This window comes from Poecilia formosa, unplaced genomic scaffold, assembly GCF_000485575.1.
Source record: "Poecilia formosa unplaced genomic scaffold, Poecilia_formosa-5.1.2 Scaffold274, whole genome shotgun sequence".
Lineage (NCBI taxonomy): Eukaryota > Metazoa > Chordata > Actinopteri > Cyprinodontiformes > Poeciliidae > Poecilia > Poecilia formosa.
The window spans coordinates 675,686-695,941 of NW_006800213.1; the positions used below are offsets into that span (position 1 = coordinate 675,686).

The 20,256-nt window shown below is 38.8% G+C and overlaps 1 protein-coding gene across 4 annotated transcripts in view; it reads right to left on the reverse strand.

Moving 5' to 3' along the window:
- LOC103151212 (protocadherin-15-like) overlaps nt 1-20,256 on the reverse strand; it is a 196,638-nt gene that overhangs the window by 24,108 nt on the left and 152,274 nt on the right. For 3 of the 4 annotated variants that reach the window (XM_016681248.1, XM_016681247.1, XM_016681249.1), the window contains exons 28-34: nt 19,761-19,888; nt 13,882-14,112; nt 13,546-13,634; nt 11,123-11,299; nt 10,116-10,334; nt 9,148-9,156; nt 6,989-7,099 (exon numbers count right to left, since the gene is read on the reverse strand). In XM_016681248.1, coding sequence (XP_016536734.1) covers nt 6,989-7,099; nt 9,148-9,156; nt 10,116-10,334; nt 11,123-11,299; nt 13,546-13,634; nt 13,882-14,112; nt 19,761-19,888 — 964 coding nt within the window. Of the gene's footprint in view, nt 1-85; nt 2,371-3,856; nt 3,863-6,988; nt 7,100-9,147; nt 9,157-10,115; nt 10,335-11,122; nt 11,300-13,545; nt 13,635-13,881; nt 14,113-19,760; nt 19,889-20,256 lie in introns of those variants that run through there. The other variant, XM_016681246.1, reaches the window with a different exon arrangement.

Here is a 20,256-nt window from a genome sequence, read left to right on the forward strand (position 1 = left end):
TGTTCATGGCATGTGTTATGTCATGTTTATGACAGTGTCATGACAGTCTTATTCACCCCCCTTCAAATAAAGTGTTACCAAATATCCTGAAGTTGTTTTGGTTGACATAAATCTATTTGGTTGCAACTATAAAGCTAGAGTAAGCATGAACAGAAAGCAATGAATTCTTAGACCTTTTCACAGAACATGCATGTAAACCGTCAAAAGTGGAGGGTTTGGATTAAGCCAGCCAGCTTGCACACCTGATTATATGAGAATAAATGGCTGTTCATGAAATTCAAGTCTCAGACCACGAGTTCAAGTTAAGTCTTTAGTCTTTACTATTAAAGTTTTTCTTTTGCAAGTTCCAATAGAGTAGAGTAATTGACACTTGTGTCACCTGCTCTGCCCTGTAGAAGGACTAAAGTAAAGATTCAATTAAGAAAGATTAAAATATTAAAGCATAGCTGTCTTGGTGTGTTCCTGGCAGATTCATTTCACCAGAACTGGACTTGTTCAGAAGCTTAATTCAGTGTTAAAAGCAACTCAAACCTTACAGATTTTGATAAGAATAACATTGGCTGGAACATGAATTGGTATCAACAGGGATGCAATTTATGTGCATATAAAACAAGTTTCCTTGAGGTAACTAAAAGACATCTAAACTCTTCCCCCCTCATTTTCAGCTTATATCTTCTTGCGTCAAATAGGAAGAGAGGAATTTTATTTTAGTTTGCTTAAAAGTTTATGTAACTACACCCTTCACAAAAATGTAAAGGCTAGAGCATAGTAGATTGAGAGGGAAAGCGCTTCTCAAGCTCCTCCACAATAGAGTTCATGTTCGGGTTTGGAATGTGTCGAATGGAGGAGTTATTCTCTCCCTCGCCTCCTCTTCCTTCTCCTCCTCCTCCATCTCCTCTCTGTTCTGGCTCTCCCCCAACCGCCAACATGTCCAAAGAGTCAAGAGAATCCAGAGAGTCCACAGAAGCCCGGCTCTTCATGACCTTTTTGAGTGGAATCTGTTTCTGGTCTATCTGGCTGAACATGTTGGCCACAGACTTCTCGATGTCTGCTATGTTTTGGATGTTCTTTAAGATTCCCTTCAGCTCTTTCCGGGGAGGCTCGGGCTCCGTGTGAACGGGCAGCGGCGGCGCCCGGAGAGACACGGGCCGCAGCACGGGCGCCTCCGAGAGAGTGGGGAGGACAAACGTGGACGGACGCACAAGCGAGGGAGATACAGGAGGCGGCAGAGGTGGAGGCGGAAGTGGTGGGGGAGGAGGAGGAGGCGGAGGAGTGGAAGCACCATTAGGGGCGGAGTTAGATGGAGCTGGAGAGGCAGGAGGGATGGAAGTGTTACTTAGAGGTGGAGATGAAGGAGGGGGAGGAGGAGCAGAGCTGGGAGGTGGTGGTGGTGGTGGTGATGGAGGTGGTGGTGGAGGTGTTGAAGGTGGATCTGGTATCACCTCCAAATGTACCTGAAGTCTTTCCTCTGCAATGTGATTTCCAGTTAAATTTGCTCCAAATCGCCTTAGTACAGGAGGTGTCGGCTTGTGACTCGGCGGAGGGCTGCCTCCATCACTCTGAGTCACAATGATACTCGGAGGACCTTCCATAATCTGAGGAGCTGGAGCATTGTGGGAAGGGCTGTACTTCTGATGCTGGGGAGTGTCTGTGATTGCAGAAAGTAGGATGTCAGAAGACAGTGAGCCTCTGGAATCTCTGCTTTGCCGTTGTTTCATTTCCTGGAGTGCCTGTTGCTCAAACTGTCTGGCTTGTTCCTTCACTGTCAGCTTTGGCTCAAGACTAGGGCTTCCCATCACATCTGAATCCAATCCGTGTTCAAAGCCCGAATCCAGACCAGCGTCTTTGCTCTCCTTGAATTCAGCCTTCAGAAGCTCATGTTCCCACTGCACAGGGTCCATCACCACCTGCCGCCTCAAAGCATCATACATTTCCTTTCGATGCAACCTTGATGGGAGAGTCCAGCTGTGTCCACTTCCTGATCCCCACCCACTGTCGGTGCCGTTGTATCCCCCAAATCGCAAGTCACATCCGGGTGAGCTGAGCCTCAGCCAGGCGTCTCGAAGTCGTCTCCTAGAAGGGGAAAAATTCCCAAGAAGGTCTCTCCTCCTCTGGTTGCTTCCAAGGTTTTCAGGGCTACTTAAGGTTCCATCCTCATGGTAGATGGGATTCTTGGTAGTTAGGGGGTTTTCGTCCGACAGAAAAGTGATGTTGGACTCAGATTTGGGGAGTTTGTTGAGCACCCCTCCATTTGCGAGACACTGGCGATGGGCGGCGATGGCTCGTGTGGCAAAGTCCGAGATCAGGCGCTGGCGGTCGCTTTCGTCTAAGCTGCCAATGCTGCTGCGACCGCCACCGTGGTTTGAACGGCTGATAGATGGATTGAAGGAGAAAAAAAATGAGACAGAAGATGAAATGCAGGGAGGAACAAAGAATTAAAAACAATGTAGGTGGGAATTAATGAAAAGGAATGATGACAGTAAACTCTAAAGGATATAGCAGAGAAAGAAAAGGGCATTTTTGAAAAAGGAGCAGTAATGCAAATCACAAAATTAAATGTGTTGGTCAGCAGACTACCAGGACACTGTATGCTTATGTGTGAGCATACACATGTACTGACAACAGACTTTAGATTAGGGTTCCTTACAGTAAAAAAAGTAATGACAAGTTTCATAGCCCTCAAGCTTTTAATATAATTTTAGATTTTAAATTAGAAGAATAGAGGTATTTTATTCAGATTTTATTAAATAGACTAACACATTGTGAACTGACATTTTCAAGACAGTTTTTATTTTATTTTTTTATTAAAGCCCTCAAGGATGGACACAGTCATGATCCTTGCCAGAAATTCTCAGTTGCATTTATATCTGAACTTGGACTGGGCCATTCTAACATGCACATAAAAATGCTTTGATTTTAACCATTCTGTATTAACTCTGGCTGTAAGTTTATGGTCCTTGTCCTGTTTAAAAGTGAACCTCCAGGACAATCTCAAGTCTTCTGGAGCCTCTAATAGGTTTTCTTCTAGGATTGCCCTGTACGTAGCTCCATTCTCTTTCACTTACAGTCTGACCACTTTACTTGTGCCTGACAAATTAAAGTATCCCCACGTTTTAATGTTCTTACCACCATGTCGTACCACGGGGAAGGCGTGCATTAGGTGGTAAGTGTTTCTTTTTTCTTTTTTTTATCTGACCAAAATGTCATCGCCCTTATATTTACTTAAATTTCAAGGTGTCAAATTACAAAGTTGAATTTCTTTTAAGTCATGTTTGACATATACAGCATTTTTATAACAACTGAAGCCAGTGTAGTTGCTGGATTGTGCTATAAAATTGCTCTATGTGGCTGGAAAATACATAATACTGTCCCTTACTCACATGAGATGTTCAAAGTCTGGGAACATTATTTAATAACCTAATCCTTTTTTTTAGTATTTATGCATAACTGTCTACTGTGTTCCTTGGTCTTTGTGATGCCAAGAAACATGGAATTGTTCAAAAAGTATGAATACTTGCAAAAGCAAGGCACTGTATGCAAATTTTACAACAACAAAAGCTGATCATGTTCTCCACTGGGCACTGCGACCTGTTCATTCAAGATAACAAATTTGCATTCTTCATTTGTCATGACACATAACTGGCTTCTCATATATGTAAGAAAGAGAACAGCACTTCAAAAGGGGTTGCAATCTGTAACTTGGTAAGAGAGAAACAAGCTTTACTCTATGACCTGACATCCTTCTACTTTTTCTGCTAACAAAAATCACTTAACGAGCACGGACACAAAACTAGCCACAGCAAGAATTTCACTCTCTTAAACTAGCCACAGAAGCAAAACAACATTGATGTCTTACTTTTGTCTTTTAGCCATGAATAAATGTGTAACAATAGAAACAGAAAAGAGGAAAGGAAAAAAAAAAGAAAGTGAGCCGTTGATAAAGAAAAAACAAAGAAAGTTCTCAGAAGCTTCAGAAAAGAGACAGCAATTCAGAATAAAGCCAAACTTCTCCTGGACGACACCTTTCTTAAACACATGGCTGCTGAGAATAGGTTAAAATTAGGTTAATAATAGGTTATTATATGTAACTGAAAAATGTGTTTACAACATGGCACGTTCTAAAAGAGCTTTAAACAACTGACTTTGCCTTATCACATAATTAGAGCATCTGAACAAGAAAAACAATGACATAAGAACAGCTCGGTAAAAAAATAATAATATAATGAATCATGATTGTTCTACAGTTAGCATTAGGCATGACATTTCATTTCACAGTGAGACAAAAAAAAAAAACAGTACCAATATGCTTTGTCGCTTTCTCACTTGGCTCTTATTGTGTTTCTATGACTGGAGGGGTGTAGTTGATTTCTCTATATATGTATATATTTTTCCATAATACCTGATCATTCTATTATCTGTTGATAATAAAGGGCAAACGGTTTAATTCAGAGGCAAATTTTCTGCGTAATGTCAGTTGGATATGAAATGTAGCTGAAGTTCAGAAACAGATTTAGCAAAGCAGATCTTTATAGATATTCTAAGTAGGCATTTACTATATGAACCGCTCCTGTCTTAGCTGCTGTGGAAGATTGATAGGTAATGTTAAACTGGAAACGCACATCCAGTTTACTTAAAATCACTTTGAAAGGGATGTCTTTGCAATGCTTCCATCACAGCTTTGCAGCTTTAAGTAAATAACACTCTAGAAGCACAATTTTATGCATCTGATCCTGAAGCAAACCCAATTTGAGCTCCACCTTAGTCTGCCTGTGATGGACAGTTTGAACATGTTGAAAAACTCAGAATTTTGCAACATCAGAGACAGACATCATGGGTAATTGCAGATATGTTCCACTGCTACAAAATGTACACAAGGTCCAGCTAATAATTATCTAAATAGCTGGGGCAGCCAGGCTGTTTATAATGCATTGAAGGTTCACCTCCAGATGGTCAGGTGCTAATTAAGCATGAACAAAAAAAAAAGCAAAACCCCAGACAGCAGTGTCATGTCACATGTACCTTACTCCGTTCGTCTGTGGCACTGTAAATTTTACACCTTTCCTCCCAATAGTCATGCAAAGGGTGCAAGAGGCACGGCTCATAAGCTGCACTTTTACTTCACGGATGAGACAAAGTGAATGTTTCACAAAATGTGTTTACTTTTTTAATGAAAGCTATGAAAACAATTACTTTAGATACCCAAAAAAAGAACTAGCAAAAAAAAACAACAAAAAAAACCTTTCTCAGTGACCTCAACATCAAGGGATGCAAATTTGCTCCCTTCTGAGTTTTTACGTTTATTTGTTCAGCATTCATGATTTTGCAAACCGTGATTTTTACATTTTTTGATAATACTCCCTTTTGATGAATCTTTTTATATGTTTGGACTTTACATTAAAACCTATAACTCCTTTATAATGCAGCTAACAGAAGCTGATGGAAAACATTATTTCCTCTATGTAAATTTAAATACTGACATTGAAATATAACCGTGCAAAGAGACGAACTAAAAGAAGTGAAAAGAAAGGCTTTAACCTCTTCAAGACCTTTGTTATAGACTCAGTTGTAAATGTGCTATAATTTGCATTTTGTCAGCTTTTATACATTTTAGAGATTCAGTCCCTAACGGATGGCAAAACCACAGAGCACACAAGGATTTCACAGAACCCCTCAAACTCCCTTCTCTGCAAACACTCCTGCTTGCAGTAAAACATCATCCCACCACAATTAAATACGCTGTGCAGCTTATCAGCAGAATTAATTTTTGCCCAAGGTGGTCTTTATAAATTACAAGCTGCATTTATATCAATTATCTTATATCCAAGTTCCATTCCGCATACATTTTTCAAAGGATCACATAGGCTTTAGTCATTTCACATGAGCAGACACAAACACACACCCCGCTTGTCATTTGGAGATAGTTTTCACCATCTTGCATATGAATTGCTCTCATGTTAATAGGAATGTGGAGGCATATCAAGGACAGACAGGAAACTAGCGATGCATGTAATGCTGATAAGAATTCCTCTCAACTTCTCCTCAGCATCTGAGAAGAATTATAAATAAACTATCCAAGCACTGCCTGCTGTTTTTGTGGGGCTATGCACACGGTCCCCACACAGCCTTGAAAACAATGGGATTTGGTTTTATCATGTTCCAGGTCTGGATAAGAATGCCAAAAAGTAGGAAAGTTAGGTTTAGGAAAATGTGTTAATATTTTATCTACATGAGTTGAGTTTCAACAATCCTAAAAAAACAACAAACAAAAAGGCATTCTGCTTGGTGGCCTTGAGCATGATGTAAGGTCTCCCTGTGCCCCCCAAAAAATCTTTTTTCGAAAGATCTTTACAGAAGAACACAACATAAGTATTATTAAACACTCTCCGCATGTAGCAAAACCTACCAAGTCGAATTAAAAAGTAAAGAGGGCGTATAGATACAGTTTTGTCAAAGATGCAAAGAGAAAGGGTAAATACAAAGTATCGACTCAGATTGACCAAACAAAAACACACATCTGAGTTTTCAACATTCCAAATGTAAGGAGTTTCTGAACACTGACGCTTTCACTTTACAATTATGCACAGCGTTTTGTTGGTCCATCACATAAAACTCCAATAAAAAAGTCTTGAACTTTTTGATTATAGAGAAACAAAATGCTAAACACTTAGCATTTGGAAGGCACTTAACAGAAGACACATTTCTCTTCCTAAATTTCCAACTTCTATGCAAATAAGTGGCTTGCTTCCAACTTTGGTTTTGTGAAGAATCACTTGCTTATAAGAAAAATGAGGCCTGCAGTTGTTATTGTGGTAGCATCTTTCATAGTCACTTAAAAAAATGCAGGAAATGTGGAACTGCGCACGGAGACACTACAAAGCAATGGAAGCTGTCACACTGCCAAACTCTGGAGCATAATGGCCTTGAAAGTGTGAGCTAATGGCTCTGCTTTGACTCGTTAATGTAAATGCCACTTTCACACTTCACTTACATGGCGTTGTCACCGAGCTCCTCGTACAGGTTGTTGGCAGTGCCTCCCCCGGGTTTGCCTGTTGGCAGTGCCATCTGGATGCGGGCTGTTTTGGCACACTCTGCTTGTCTCCTGGTCACAGAAGCAAATACAAAACACCAACTATGAAAAAAAAAACACTAAAAGTCTAGAGGAAAACCATGACTCCACAAAGTGGAGTAATGCTGGAACAATCGTTCACGATCGTTCGGCTCATCAGAGGTAGTAAAGAATACTTCTTCGATTAAATGTAGCAACATTTAACCTTTTCACATTTTTATCATGCTACAACACAAAGCCTGGAATGAAACTGATACATGGATCATTGACAAGAACAACACTGTTGATGTACGGCCATAAGAATTTCCAGTTAAACCTCCAACCGCATAGGGACACAGCAAATATATAAAAGAGACTTCTGTGGTCAAATGAGACAAGCGCTAAACTTTTTGACCTCCAAGAAAAATGTTATGCACGGTGGAAAAGTAACTGCAAAACACCCTGAAGATGATCACCATCCTGACGGAGACGGTGATGGGGGCATCCCGCTGTGCAGATGCCAAAAACTAGAACAAAACCTGATGCTACTACTTGAACTATTTCAGGTTTTCTTCCAGGAGATCCTAAGCTCACAGCCTACAATGTCATGATTTCCAGAACAAAACATATTAGGTGAAAGAATAACGATCGAAATCCTGCCGCCTGACTATTCAAAATCAATCTGTAAAGCTAACCTCAAACCACACAGACAGATTTTTGTTGCTTAAATGCTGAAATAAAATCGAGAAGACCAGCATGTCAGCATCATCAGCATCGGTTTCAGCTCTTCAAACATCTTGCAGATGGTTTCTCACCTTATTTTCTAAAAGCATAGATATGCTTACAGATCCATTTTATGTTATATTACGGTTCTTTGTTTTGCCCAGCCATCTGAGGAAATGCATTTCTGAGTCATCTTGTGCTATAATGGTTATAGCTTTCTATCACTCCTAAATAAAGAAAAACGAATGTTTTGTTCATATTTCATATTGTCTTTATTCTTTGATTTGCTTCTGGAAAATCTCAGATCTTTTTATGCTGTTGCCTGCTTCTATTTCTAGTCAAATTTTAGCGTTTGTTTTTAGTTTCCATTCTGTGTTTTCTCTGACCTGAGCTGAGTGTCACTTTGGTTGCTCCGTGTCTGTTGCTGTGATATATTTCTAATTGAAAACCAGGACCCCAGGACTCCCTGTGTCAGGGCTCTGGTGACCAGCAGGTCTGCTTAGTAATTTGTCTGTCAGTGAAATTTTGAATGATTAGATCTCTCATCTAAAACTCTAAACAGAAACTGTGATTTATTGTGACTGTCTGGTCACTGAGTGAGCTGCCCGGCCGGACTTGAGGAGCTGGGCTACAAACATCCAGGTTGATGAAATGGTTTACGTAAAAGCGGAAATGTTGATTACTAACAAGTTTACCAGGCTGAGTTCATAATGTAACTACCAGTAGGATATAGTTGATTTAAAATGTAGCATTAATTACTGTAGTTCGCTGATTATACCAGATATAGCCGAATGCAGCGGCAGCTCTGGCTTTAACGATAAACCGGCTGATCACCTCTGTTGCTCCCCCAAGCCAGTTAAAATGGAGAACATCATCAAAATCTATGAACTGAATTAAATGCAGTGCAGTTTCACACAGAGTGAATATGTAAAATAGTCTCCCTAAAGTTGGAGGAGCTGCCAAAGCCCATTTTAAAAAGTGACATTGGATTCTAGAGCCATAAAATCTCATTCAAATGTTTGGATGGATGACAGATGGAAATGAAAGATGGACAAAAACTAGTACTGAACAGCTGAACAAGGAAGGACATTCTGGAAATGCACATTCACTCTTTATTTGTTTTCTTCTCCAGAAAAGTGCCTAATTTAAAGTCCAATTCTTTTCCCAGACCATCTCAGACGGCGTGGAAACCCTGAATCAATCTCAGAGTTCTTCAGGATTCATTTCTTTGATTGCCTGCTGTCCCCCTTGTTTCACAGCCACTTCTGAACTCATCCATTTCATAGTCCAATGAAACTCAGCTGATTAATCACAGTGAAAAGTGTCTGGGACGGCTATGACATTAATATGATCAGGGGAGTATAAAAGCGGGTACTCACTCTTTGAATCTGGAAGCGGCAGATCACGCAGCAGATGAGAGACAGAGAGAGAAAGATTGGGATTATTTGGAGCATAAATCACGCGGCATCTTTTGTTAGCCAAATTTACTTATCGTAATTTACGAGCAAAGTCGTGCAATTGCTCTTCATTAAAGTCATTTAGCAACAGATAATAGTGATTATCATGATAATGATTATCATCCCCTCCCCTCCACAGATCTCCACTCCTCTGCCGGTTTATTTGTGTGTTTCTCAGCAGGAGAAGACCAGATCCAATTTATTTGTGTATGCACAGCTGTTTATATGCATTTCGGGGAATTTAATAGCTTTCATGGTGGAGTTAGCTAAACAAACTATTACAACTGGCACTATGGAGCAGGCTGCCATGCCGAATCATCTGGGGCAGTGACTTGCCCAACTGACGATGTGTCTGCTCAAACACAGCCTTCAGTAATTACAGCAATTTCATTTTAATTCCAAATATTACAAAAGGCCCAGTATGGCCCTCAAACGGCTGTCAGGTTGTTTGTACCTAAAGAGTGAGGCATATTTTAAAAGAGTATTTTTAGCTGTGGATCAATACGTGCAGGAGGATGGTGACTCTTGGACTAATTCCAAATAAACTGCAGTGTCTGTGTTCATCGTGATGAATGAACCCTATCAGAAGACACAACAGCAAAGCCAAATTGCATATTACCATTAGCTATAACTTACAGCACTGAGTTCCCAGGTAATAACCTGGGAACTCAGGTTATTACCTGAGTTCCCAGGTAATAACCTGATCCTATTGTTAGGATCAATAATCTGATCCTAACAATAGGATCAGATTATTGTTAGTTCCTGTCTATTTATGGGGATTTGTTCATACATAAACCAATTGGAATTTGCAGATGTGTCTTTCTGTCTGAATTGCTTAAGATTACAGTGTCGGTTTTACTGCAAATACGCACAAATAAAACGATACTTACTGTCTGTATGTGATAATGACAATTAAAATAGCGGGAACACAGCAGACGATGATGATAACAGCCAGAGCCAAGAGTGCCCCCTCTGTGTAGCCAACGCTGTGCACAGCTTTCTTTACGCTGGCCACCACTTCGGGGGTTCTGATTTCCAGAATCCGGCCACCAGGAGGGAGGAACGGCTGGAACTCTTTGTTGATGTCCAATAGTTTCCCATCGAGAAACCTTTAAACGAGAAACACGCTGCTGTTGTCACGGTTTTGTATTTAAATCTGGTTATTTAACAGCCAAGACTAGTTCTGCTAACTAGAGCCTGCTCATCAGCTCGGTGGGTGAGCCTGCTTGAAATATTTTTAATTAAAAAAAGATGGAATATGTTTTTTCTCTCCTCATGAATGGTGTGAATATAGACCACAATAATACCAGAAATGTGTCTGAAATTAAAACTGTTGTATATTTGAATCTGAAGGCAAACTGTACATATTTAAATTTGACAAAAACGCACTTTAACAGAGTACAAAACATCTAACTATGTGAAATGGTATTTTAGTTTTAATTACAGTGTCTTGCAAAAGTATTCATATGCATTGTTACTTTAAACTTTTTTCACTTATAATTTGTATATCAATGAAAATGATGTTCTTACAAAAACATCCTTTACACACAGTTATCTTACAAAATGAATGGAAGACCTAAATCTTGAATAACTAACATGTAAAGGACTTCACTTCAGGGTCCAACCCAAATTACATCTATTGGGGCAAAGTCAATAGAATAGAAAAAAACATAGCAATGACCAAAATAAAAACTGACTATTTTTTTCTGTGATCATTTTGCTGATCAAAGACCCCAAAACACTCCGGTCTAAGATCCCTAAAAGACAACTGGTCCAACAGCTTACTTGAATGTACTTATTTTTTTCCAATATAGCACAAAACAAATAGATTTGCCAATAACTTAACGGGGAAATAAAGTACATTTGCTCATTCCTGAGTAGCAGGTAAGGTGCTTACTTGAAGAGCTCCTGTCTAGATATGGCTCTGTTTGTCAGAGGATCGATGGCATAAATCATGAGATCTGACTTGGTGTAATCTTCAATCTCCATCGCTTCGCCATCCCGGTGGGGCCCAATGGTTTCCACGACAACCTTTGCGCCGACCACCTGCTCCTGAACGTAGCGTTCCAAAATGCTGAGGATGGAAAATACTTGATTTAAATATTTGAGTTTGGAAAACACCTCATTTTTTTTGTGATAAGTGAAGAATGTTGAGCATTTCTTTTTTTCCAGAATGACAAGAAGAATCTTTGAAGTGTAGGTGAAACTTTTAGATCTCGTAAAACAAACTGTCAAGTATAGTGATGACGGCATCATCCTGAGAGCCGGTTTCACTGCTATGGTGTAATTTAATTAAGGAGAAAAAATTTTAAATCCATTAATCTTGTGAACTTCTTTGGGACAAAAGAAGAATACAGCACAACTCAGTGTTTGAACAAGACAAAAATCCTAAATATCACACGTTTTGGAATAAAAGATTCAGCAATTCTTATTACTATAAATCTGTATAGTAAAAAACGTCCTTTGTTCAAAAGCTCGGTTGACGCCAGACATCTAACTGACTCAGTGGTCAAATATCTAGATACAACTTTAAGCCAAAAGTTTGTTGACTCTTTTGGCTTAAGAAATACAACATGAATGTTGTACCTCTGCAGCTCGCTATTGGAGAATTAGCCCATTTTTCAGTGGGAGTGTATGTATATATTTGAACCTGACTAGTGGAACAGACAAAATCCACAATAAATATGATTGGCTTGTTGGTTTTAACATTCACTGAAGCTCTTGTATGATTTCACCTCCCAAAAAAGGAACTGTTCAAATGCATCATTAAAAGCATGAATGTAAAACAAAGTTAATGCCAACAATGAGTGTGAACTTCTGAGTGGAACTGAATTCAAACAAAGCCGTCGGACTCCAGCCCCACTGCAAATGCATTTATCCCCTCCTGCTGGCTGTGCAGGCTTGTGCTGCTAAATGTTGATTTTTAATTTATTTTTTTTCCCCTCCCTCAGTAACATCTGCTCACCACAGGAGCTCCCCTGCTGTGGTGTGACTGTGTGAAAGGGAGAAGCTTGTAGAGGTAAAAGCACATAAATTAAAATTATATGTAGAAGCCAAAACAAAAGCAGGAGCTGACCGTGCAGCTGTGGTGCATTGTCACAAAAAAAAAGCACAAACGAAGGAATACATATGCATATCATGACACATTATGAATAATACATGGGATGTTTAGTGCTAAACGCTGTTTTTGCTTTTCAGATATGAGTAAAAATGTGTTTCCCAGACTGTGGACAGACATAATTCTGCATAAATTAAGCCAGAGAAGATACAAATCACACTGGAGCAAAATAAGGTATCAAATATTTTAGCTGCTTTGCGGCGTGTAAAATGTTTCTGAAAATCTCAGATAATGAGGAAAAGTTTCACAAGAGAGCGCGAGAGACGGGATTAAGCTGAAACAACAGGCAGCAAACACAACAACAACAACAGATAACTGAGCAAAAATCATCATGCTGAGTATTTTCTCAAAAATTTAATTATCTGTTTCAGGTCAGTGCCTCTCGGTTAAAGATTTTAAATTTATTTTAGAGAAATGGGAGACCTTGAAAAAAATACTGATATTGGGTCGTATTATGAATCATAGTTACGTGTGTTTCTTTGTGCTGTTTTTGCTCCCTTCAGGCTTCATCATAGTTCTTCCTTCCATTCTTGGTCATTACGCCATGAATCATATTACTGACTCATGGTAATCTATTATTCAGGTAGCTTTTTAAAAACCGACATGTTATACTTACTAGCATATTGAATATGACTGTATGAAACTAAACTAGGTTTAATTGGGCTGAACAAAAGTAAAAGAAACTGAAATGGACTGTAAAGTGGATAAGATGGGATGATTTATGGCTCTAAATCAGAAAAAAAACAACAACTGAATGCCTCATCATGGTGTGACCTCTTTCTTCAGTTGGAGATATTTAGATGTCTTCAGGTAGCCCTACCCTACACTGGGAAAACTGAACAGTAATTATGCATAAATCAGTGTCAAGAAAATCAAGATGGAGGGTCGAATACAGTGAATAAACAACAAATATTAATTGTTGTGCTTACATATTTGACTTTTGTCTAACTTTGCATCTATTTTTGAGGATCAAAAATGTCTTCATGCCAGTGAGGATACCATACACACTTGTTGATTTTATTTTGAAAAGCTAATCTGTCTGTTTTGCTACATTGAGGTATGCTGCCTGGTGTGCCTCATTGTATCACAAGATCGTGCCTCCTGACACAATGAGGTATGAACTACTACTAGCTGATAAAAAAAAACAACTTGAATGCTTCACAAATATGCAAAATATTTAAGGATAAAAACATCATTGTTACCTGAGCAACTGATCTTTGTTTATTTCAACATACGTTGGAGGGACATTTGATACGACCACTTGCATGTCCAGCTGGTTCACAACAGACACCTAGAAAAGAAAAACACTTTAGATGAGATACATTTTAATTGGAACCTGAGACAAATGAGATCTTTACCGACATAGTGACAATTAATAAATAAAAAATGAGATACTAGCCAAATAATCCTCATTCACTAACAGTTAAAAGTCTCCAATAATCTGAGTTAATTTCTGCCATTCATGTTTAGTTAATTTGTGCAGAACACTTTAAACACGTCTCAGCTGAAAAGGTTGAAGAATAAAAACACACACGCACCACTATCTCTGCTCTGCTGCTGTGTCCTTGACCGTAGTTGTCTGTTGCAGCCACCTCAAATTTGAAATATGACCTCCTCATGTTGCGATACGTGATTGCCGTCTTCACCACACCGGTGTACGGTTCAATGACAAATCCATCTTTGCTGTCTTTAGTTTCTTTTCCTGTGGGAGGGGGGATGATGAGCCTGTAGACCATGGCGCTGTAGTTCCCAGTGTCTTTGTCCACAGCCTGGAAAACGAGCAAAAACATTGGCAATATTACATATAATGTCATCATTTACAAAACACAATAACCAGCACAGTCAAGAGGTTTATCTATACATTATCTAGTCCATTATCTGCAGTCCTCATAATGTTGCATTGTTATGAACTAATTCAGAACAAAAACATTTCCTTGCCCTTAAATAATCTCCTGAAAGTTTTCAGGATGTAATGAAGCTTGCTCTTACACTTGTTTTACTACGAAGAAGCGGCAGGGGGGAAGCTGATTCGTCTAGCCGTGTGCAGATCCATTAATCTATTCTGTCATTGTGGCTAACTATCAGCTCCTGCCCAGACAGACAATGATTTATAGCAAGGTGTTACAGCACAGAAATGCATATTGCATACAAAGCTCTCACACACCCAGCACATCAGAGGTAATGCAATGATAGAAATATATATGCATATATATATATATATATATTTTATTTTCTTATGATAAGGGACAAGAGAAATTACGCTATTTAAACCTAAAGTCAATGTAAAACACTCCAACACAGACCAGCGCTAAGGAAATTTAGAATATCTTCTGTACTACACTATTCTATGCTGTAGCTTTGCAGTATGCCATATTGAATTATTCTACATAATACATAATGAAGCTCTCTTGTGCCTTAGAAATAACCGTTTTGACACAAGGTAAAACATACATTTTAGAAATCTTGCTAATCTTTTGATTACATTCTTTTGACAAATTTAGTTCTTCCAAGACAGCGAGGCAGCCCTGAGGCAGACTGGAGCCTCTGTCACGTTTTAATGGCTGCAGGCCATCCGTTCTGTTTTTGCTTGCCCTGACTGAATAAACATAAAGTGTAACAATGCATGAGCTTTTAAAAATTAGTCCGGCATTCGTGTGCTGCCTTCCTTGTACCTGGGGCGTCCTCTCATCCATGAAGTCAATCAATGTGCAGCCAGTGGCAGAAAGTGGAATGGCAAAAATGGCATAAGGGTGTTTCTTTTGTCTTCCCCGCCCCCACAACCTTAATAGTCTCTTCTCTGTGAGTTTCAGTCCAAGAGGTTTCATTTCAGTTTCATGGCAATAAAACTGGTTGATAACATTCAAAATTATTGACAGTGGGGTTGATTCTTTCTGCTCCCTGTGAGATGCTCTCAGATAGGACCATTTATGTACCAGAATCATTTATTTTCCAAAGAAAAAACTCTGGATTTTATGTATCCCTACTTTAAAAAACAAACAAACAAACAAAAAAAAAACAAAGAACAAAAACTGTTTAACATTTTTTGTGCTAAAACAACTTTTGCTGTCATACTCCTTTTATAAAATCCCTGGGTAAAAATAACTGTGAAGGAAAGGACATAGAAAAACAAGAAGTGTGTTTAATGAAAACAGCTGAAAAGTCTCTCCTTTAAGTAGCAATAATAATAATAACAAAAAATCCCTAACTGGTATTTTTGAAGTAATCATACAGTTATAACCCCCAAATGTGTGATGGTACATATTAATACACTTTACAGTTTTTTATATATTTCTCTTAAACATTTTGTATATTTGTTTATGCTGAACATAGTACAACTATTTTTATTTACATGTCTGATCACAGTTGAAAAAGACAAAATGTGTAAATGACGGCATGATAATGATCACCTTTCCAGTTAAGTTATGTTCTGCAATCCAAAACATACCGACTTTCACTTAAAAACGTGTAAAGTAAAGTTAAATTCCCTTATTTTTACAGACAAGCCTCACAAACAACGCTGCTCTGCCGATGTGTTTACCAGCTTTGGAAAATAATCAACCATGGAAGCTGGGATAATTGGCCGGTGCCAATTATCCCAAAAAGGTAAACAAGAGCCGGCCAGACACAGCGTTCCCTCTGCCAGGTCAGAATGAAAATTTCATAGCTCCAAATCCAGATCAACATGAAAACTTAATTGCCTCTCAGCCGGGCCGCGCTCAACTTCTGGTAAAATTTTCATGTGGATTCATTAATGACTTTTTAGATATGTATCCCAACAAACTGGAACACAGCTGTCCAGCCTCCATGGTGGAGGCAGCTATTGGCCACAGCAGCGCTGCCATGTCGTGCGTTTGTAACACGGGGAGGAAATCGTTTTTGGATTTGTGTTCCTCTTGTTCCGACTTGGTCCTCTTTGCACCCGTCAAGTATTGGAATCAGTGTAGTTGCTGCATGCTTCTGCTCTGATTATGGATACTAGCTCATCATCTTTTAGGGAAACTAAGAAAAATGTCTTTACATTAAGCTTTTGACAGATCAAAGAAAACAAACTACTTTGAGTCATCCAACTTTAGATTATTTAGTATAAAATCCACCTGACAAAAAACACCCCAACATTACGCTTTTACAACTCTAAAGCTGACACTTTAGAGAATTAGACAGTAAATAATAGGTGATACTAATAAGTGCAAGTGATACTGATGTACAGTACTTATTAGTACATCAGTACTAATAAGTTTTGTTTCCTAACTGGAAACAAAACTGGAAACTGGACACAAGTTTTGATGAAACTGCTGCATCAATTTTAATTACAGCGCTAATGTGTGAGCTGGGAGTCCTAAAAGTGCTGTACTTGGCAACATTCAGCCTTTGTTGTGTCTGCTCCACAAAAAAATTTAAAACCTGTCTGGAACCCGGGGAAGCTTTAAGCCTTTCTCTTTCCTCTGTTTCTAAATCCGTAGTTCATCTCCTGCCTCCTCTCACTGTCTTAATCCTCAAAAGTGGATGGTTATAAGGAAACACAAAGGGGATAGAAAACAAAAATAAGGTAATAAAAAATGAATCATCTCCACACTAAACATGCTTGTTTTTTTAAACTCATGCAGCTGCATCATCAGCCTGTTTGTTTAGATACGCTATTCTGTTTCATTTAGTACTGCAAGATGAGCAGTTATGATTTAAGCTCCTATTTTTACTTTCGAAACGTTTGCCAATTGTCTTTCATAACATAACAAACAGCATAGCTTTAAAAATGGGATATATACAATAAATCAAAAGGATTAAAGTGTGTCTTCTCAATCACAGCTCCTCCATCAAGCCATATCTCTCCAGTTTCCTCTAGTCCAGGTGAACTTAAAAAATGAAGCCATCAGTGTGCTAAAATGGATTACTTGTTCCCTGACAGCAGGAGGGAGGACAAAAGAGAGGAGGCACAAAATAGAGACTCGAGAATAGTCTGAAAACCCTTCTCATCTTGGCCAGTTCCTCTAGAAACCAGAAGTGCAAGAAACAAAATAAATCAATGTTCTGTGAGCATCTAAATGCTATACAAAAGCATTTTTGACAGGACCGCTTCAACTGGTGATCAATGATGGTTTTAGACCTACAGCAACTTTAGTTTTGTAGGAATGTTGCTACTAGAATCTAAACAATAAAACCAACTCTTAACACTTTCCTCTGCTTTGAAGCAAAGGAGTTTCAGACAACATTTATGTAAAACTGTATGATTGAAGAACGACAAGAAGACATGCAGACGTGCCGCTCCAGAGCCGTTATGTTTTTACTGGTTTTATAGGATAAGCTCCAAAAGCATCTTGGAAGGATTTCTGAGAGGACAGAGAGGCAGCTGAAGGGACACTTAAACATGAACGGCAGAAAGGCATGACAGTCTGCTCTGATGACGTTTGCACGGATAATGAAAGAAAAAAAGGAAACCTGAAAAACTTCACGAAAAGATTGAGAACTCAGATTGATTTTGCAGTTTTAATGACCGAGGTGGTCATGCATTGCTGTGGAATGTAATGGAAAACAGAGCAGCGACTGTGAGGTGTGATAAGGCTGCCATCAGGAGCAGCAGTTTGAAAACTACATACGAAGGATATCAGTAGATGAGTGATGACTGAATCCTCATGAGGGTTCATGGTCAGACTAGTCATCCTTCCCCATGTTTCCCACAAGAAGACATGAGTATGCATAATGTACACAAAGTTGGTATGAAGTGTTTTCTTGTCCCCACAGAGAGAAGGTTAACTGCAAAATTGTCAGACGTGATCACCACTATTCTAGACAAAAACAACTTTCACGAGTATTTATAAAAAACATTATCTCAGCCAACATAAGTTCCAACATAGACGACTTAAAGGAGGTAAAAATGACACGTTTGACAATGTTTCAAAGGTTGGCATCACAGCAAATGATTCAGCTAATAAACACAAATAAAACTTTAAACATTGTTCAGTACACAAGCAAAATGTTTGCACACGCAACGTTTGGTATCCTAACGTCATTCAACATTCACGTGTAAGAAGAACTGCTTAAAGTCGTGTCTCTACTACAGGCAGTACAACTTTGATCAATTCTTCATGCAAATGTCCAGAGCAACACTGTACAGAACTGGACATCCAAAAATGATGTCTCACACTTTGTCAAGCATGTACAGCTTTCAATTTCCACTAAAGTAGTTTTCTATGGTGGCCCATGTGTCATTTCTCAATCTCCTGCTGAAATAATCCGGAATCCAAAAACACTGTTATGGCTTTCCATCCTTTAATTGCATTTTTAAGATCATGGCATAACTCTGTATTTAAAAAAAAAATAACAAAAAAAAACTTTGTGATGCAAAAATCTCTTCCTCACATGCACAATTTGACACAAGAGATCCAAGTTTGCAGACTGTTAAAAACTTCTTGGATGATGGTCATAATACATGGTGGACAGAGTCCAGACTCATTCAGTAATATTATTTTGAGAACAACGTCCTTCTTCCTGAGAAATCCATTTTTTTTCAGTGACTTCCATCCAAATCGTAAAACTTTGTTCCTTTCTGCTCATGTCTCATAATATCTAGTCTATTGCAATGATGTAATTTCTTTTTCTGCAGCCAATGGCTGGTTTATGAAAGCAACAAATTTAATAATCAAAATAAGTTGGAGGAAAAAATTTAAAATGAAATATAACCCGCAATAAACAAATCCTGTAAAAAATTTCCCTTCGTTAGGATCATTTTGGGCTGGTGAGGGATGTTTAGGGACGTTTCCGACACAGCTCGATTTTCCCTGCTGCGTCATAAACTTACATTCTTACCCTGAGATCTTTTGTGACATTTGTTGCCTACATTCATGTCCAAAATTATGCTTCAACGAGTGAAATTGGATATACAGTCAATTTTCTGTAGTATTTTTGTTTTGTTTTTCTCTTTGGTACAAATCTTTTGCGTTTGCAACAGGAGCTAGCACACTCCCCTTCCTCACAAAACTATTAATTTAATCTGGGTTCGGGCTGTTATGTCAGAGTCATCATGTAAGGTCTAATAAAGCAGGGATGATCTTAAAGATAATTAAACATCAAAGGCTAGACTTTTATGTAAGTGAACTCGTTTGAGTCTTTTGTGGAATCCAGCTTCATTAAAACATATTGCACATTTTTTAAAGATAGGACTTGAAAGGAACAGGCTTTGTGATTTATTTTGGATGCTGAAAGGTATTTTAATGAGACTGGATCACACAAGCTGTTCATTACGATATGAAATTCCTTGCAGATAGGCAAAAGGGAGGTTTTTCAAGCAGTAGATAAAGAGAACCAAATGTTGATGTTATCAGGTAATCCTGTTACATACTGTGCTTCTAAAATCTTCAAACACACGCAAAAGACCCGGAAAGCAGACAGAAATTATTACCACTTTTAGACTTTTTTTATTCACCTGTACTTGCAAGACCGAGGTGAAAGTTTTGGCATCTTCTGCAACTCCTCCAATGTAAAGAGATCTGGTGAAAACTGGTGGGTGGTCGTTCTCATCCTGGACATCAATCACCACCCGGGCTGTGTTAGCTGAAACACACAAACAAACAAAATATGATACACACATTCTCCGGATCTAAGAAAAAGTCAACCTAGTTGACTGACTACCGGTTCAGTTCCTGTACAAATTCAGACTCGGCCAAATCTGAACAGGAAAAATGGAAACTTTGTCCGTTGGAAGGACAAGCAAGCACTCTGCGAAAACATAAAATCGTACCAAGCATTTTTGTCTCGTTTCTAGAGGAAATATCTTGAAATGAGGCAAAACTAACTGAAAAGTAAAAAAAGTAACTTCTCTGCAACATATAGTAGTTCAGGGGTGTCAAACGCAATTTCACCGAGGGCCACTTCAGCATATTGGCCCCCCTCAATGGGCCACATTGACGGTACAAATCAGG